The following is a 3874-nucleotide window of genomic DNA, read 5'->3' as shown; positions in this document are numbered from 1 at the left end:
GCGGGGGCGGGATAGACACTGGTGACAGGGAGAAGCTGGAGGCCAGAGGGGAGGCAGAGCAGGAGGGGAAGTGAGACTGAGTAGGTGCCCAAGGTTGAGGGAGGAGCACATTTGCATTGTGGCAGAGACTCAGGGAAGGGTTGTGTGTGGAGAGGAAGTCAGAGGAGAGGGGCTGGGAGGGGGTCGGTGTGGTGTGTGAGGACAGAAGTCAAAGAGCGACTTTGCAAGAGAAAGAACATCTGCAAACAAGATGCTGTTCCTGCAACTTGTGCTGTTGGCGGTTCTCCTCCCGGGGGGTGAAGGCGAAGATGGTGAGAGCTCGGGTCCTGCCCAGTGGGCGCACATGTGCATGTGTGTGTGTACTTGTGTGATTGTATGTGTACATGTAGGTATGTGTCAGTTTCTGTGTGTGTATTAGATGCCTGTGTGTGTATCTTTGTGTGTGTTTTCGTGTCCGCAGGTCTGTGTATGTGTCACGTGTGTACATGTCCTTGTCTCTATGTATGCGTCTCTTTTATTATGTGTATGAGTTTGTACATGTGTATGCATGTCTTTGTTTTGTATACTTGTGTGCATATGCACATGTATGTTTATTGGTGTAAGAGTTTGTTAATGTGTGGAAGTTTATAGGTTTGTGTATCCATATATGTGTTCATGTGCATCTGTGTACTTGTGGGGTGTACGTACTTGTGTGCATTTATGTCTGTACATATGTGCACTTGTTGCTTGGGTTGCCAGCACAGACCTGGGCAGGGAGAGAGTCAGCCTGGTTCCTTCCTGATCATCCCCAGCCCCAGGGCCCTGTGCTCTCCTGAAGGATGGGTTCGAGGCTCAGGCTCTGGGGCAGCACGTTTCTCCTGAGACAACTATGGCTTCTCTGTCCTCCAGATTTTTGGGTCCCGTCCTTGGCACCTTATCTCCATTCTCTCTCCTTCCCAGTGTCCTCCTCTTCCAGTCTGTCTGCTCTTTCCCACAGACTTCCAGGAGCCAATCTCCTTCAGAATTATCCTGACCACATCATTTTACAGCCATTCCTGGACGCAGAATCAAGGCTCAGCTTGGCTGGATGAGCTGCAGACTCAGGGCTGGAACCCCAAGACTGGTATTTTCACTTACCTGAAGCCTTGGTCCAAGAGCAACTTCAGCAATGAGGAGCTGAAGGAACAGGAAAGGAGCTTGCATTTAGCCTCCACTGGATTTCCTTCAATATTTCATAACCATGTCCGCCAATGGCAGCTTGAGTGTGAGTTTGGGTCCATATGGGCAGGTGGGATTGAAATGGCAAGTCCGTATGTCTCTTGAGCTCCTTTTTCCTCTAGGAAAGAGCCTCTACTGGCATCTAAAACTCTTGTTCTCCTATTATACAACTGAATTGCACCCATTTGTGCTGGTGGTAAAAGCCAGACCCCAATTCTTGAAAAGCTTCACATCTTCTGCTCCGACCTGCTCCTCTCATTGACCACAGGCTGGGCTCTCCTGTCCCACTAGTTCTCCCATGACCACCCCTTTCCCTGGCCTCCAACCAGGCACCTCTGCTCCCTCGCTCTGTGACTGACTCCTTGACTCTGCCTTGCTCCCCATCCTATCCCACCAGCATGTCTGCCTTCATGTTCCCTGTACCCCACTGCTCTCCCTTCACTGTAGGTTGTTTCTAGCCCAGCTCTCCCACTGAGCTGTTCCCTATATTATGCCCACATCCTTCATATCTCTCCTCCATCATTTGTTCCTTCCTCAATCGTTCACCTCTTCCTTCACCTCCAATGACCACCAGTTCCCCCCTTGTCTGAGCCATCTCTCAAACCAAAGTCTACTGGCTCCCTCCAATCCCCTGAACTTCTCCCTCTGTTTCCACCATCCCTGGCATCCACTCACTTCATTTCATCTCTTTCACTCACCCTGTCCTGTAACTCACAATTTATTTTCCCAGATGCCTTTCAGGTACAAGTAGTCAAAGGCTGTGAGCTGCATTTTGGGAAAGTTTTAGAATGCTTCTTGCGGATGGCTTATCAAGGATCTGATCTCCTGAGCTTCCAGAATACGTCATGGTGGCCATCTCCAGAAGGAGGAAGTAGAGCTCAAATGGTCTGCAAACTATTAAATCAGTACCATGTGGTTAATAAAATAGTACACGTGCACATGAGTAACATCATCCCCCGGTTCTTCTTGGGTCTTCTCGACGCAGGGAAGGCGGATCTCCAGCAACAAGGTGAGTACGGCTCCCTCCTTCCATGATTCTCTCTTCTGCACTCATAAATTTGCAGTATTTCCTTCAAATTCAGGAAAAGATGGAGTCAAGAGGGAGAGGGGGTGATGGTGGAGATTTCGATTTAGAGGCGGAAAGGTGTTTCTGTCTAACGTGATGTGAGCACCTCCCCTCAGTCTGTGAATCCCTGTCCTGTCTCCGCAGTGAGGCCCGAGGCCTGGCTGTCCACTGGCCCCAGCCCCGGGCCTGGCCGTCTGCAGCTCGTGTGCCACGTCTCCGGTTTCTACCCCAAGCCTGTGTGGGTGACGTGGATGCAGAGTGAGCAGGAGCAGACTGGCTCCCAGAGAGGTGACGTCCTGCCCCATGCTGACGGCACGTGGTACCTTCAGGTGTCCTTGGATGTGAAAGCCAAGGAGGCAGCTGGCCTGTCCTGCCGTGTGAGACACAGCAGTCTAGGAGGCCAGGACATGGTCCTCCACTGGGGTGAGGAAGAGCTGGGGCCAGGCTGGGCAACATGGTAAATGGTCATCCATCAGAGCTGGGAGCCTGATGAAACATTTGTTCTGGTGGCTCCAGACCAAAGAGGACTAAAATACTCAGTAATCCAGAAATGGAAGAGCTGAGGGTGGGGGTCCTGCAGATGTGGGAGGATGCGGAGGGTTAGGTGAAGTGTCCATCTCTGAGGAGAGATGGGAGAAGGGAAAGGGGGAAGGGCGGTTGGTCAAGGAGAGGGTGACAAGAGTGGAGGAGCAGGCAATTGCAGTTAAACCCCGGATGGAAGGGAAATGACACCCTCTGTGCCCAACCCCATAGAGCAGCCCCACTCCATGGGCTTGGTCTTCCTGGTGGTGATCGTGCCCCTGGTGCTCCTGGCAGGCCTGGCGTGGTGGCTCTGGAAGCGCTGGTGAGTCTCTGGAGCCCTCTTCCTGCTCTTTCCCAAGTGTCTCCCCACCTTTCCCTGTGTCCTCAGCCCTTCTGCTGCCGTGCCCTTCCCCCCTGCAGCCTCCCCTCCACCTGCTGCAGAGGACCTCCTCCTTGTTCCTCCAGGAAAGCCCACTGGAGACCTCAGTGCACGGACTTCCCTTTGGAGCAGGAACCCAGCTGCCCAGGCTCCAGCACTTACCTAAACCCAACTCAGCACTGATTGTCCCTGCAACTCCCTGTGCGCAACTCTGTGTTCATTTCTTCTTAATGATCAGTTGTCAATATAAGCTAAGCATAATTTAGTGAGTTTTGTTGTTCTGACTTAGTTCTGGAATTTAAATCTCGATTTTATCTCTGAATGGAATGAAGTTCCAGCACCTATATGGATCGAGAGACATCAAATGTCATGTCCTCCAGAGGGCCCTCCCTGATTCACAAGTAGAAGCAGTCTCTGCCTGTTGAGAATCTCTACCCCCTTTTCCTGACCTTTTGTAAATCTGTGTTTCCCAGCCCACTCCTCATTACCTCCAGTTATGTTCCTTTTCTCCTCTAATATTAGGATTCTTTTTTTTTAAATAATAAATTTATTTTTTATTGGTGTTCAATTTGCCAATATACAGAATAACACCCAGTGCAATATTAGGATTCTTAAGAACTAAGTCCACGTCTTTTTAGTATTTGTATTCTTGGCGAGGTGTCTCACCACATGGCATACGTCCTCAGTAAAAATCTGTGTTGACTCTATCC

General features: G+C 50.7%; 1 protein-coding gene across 1 annotated transcript; it reads left to right on the top strand.

Annotated features, from left to right (window-relative positions):
* The first annotated feature begins 250 nt into the window (after positions 1 to 250).
* Positions 251 to 3446, top strand: LOC112912077 (T-cell surface glycoprotein CD1a-like). Its single transcript, XM_072759778.1, has 6 exons — positions 251 to 311; positions 977 to 1243; positions 1928 to 2206; positions 2408 to 2686; positions 3017 to 3107; positions 3251 to 3446. The coding sequence occupies exons 1-6, from the start codon at positions 251 to 253 to the stop codon at positions 3345 to 3347; spliced, it is 1074 nt and encodes a 357-aa protein (XP_072615879.1). The 3' UTR covers positions 3348 to 3446.
* The last annotated feature ends 428 nt before the right edge of the window (positions 3447 to 3874 follow it).

Source organism: Vulpes vulpes, chromosome 5 (genome assembly GCF_048418805.1).
Source record: "Vulpes vulpes isolate BD-2025 chromosome 5, VulVul3, whole genome shotgun sequence".
In the NCBI taxonomy this organism is placed as follows: domain Eukaryota; kingdom Metazoa; phylum Chordata; class Mammalia; order Carnivora; family Canidae; genus Vulpes; species Vulpes vulpes.
The sequence above is the reverse complement of the archived record's forward strand: the minus strand, read 5'-3'. Positions and strand labels throughout refer to the sequence as shown.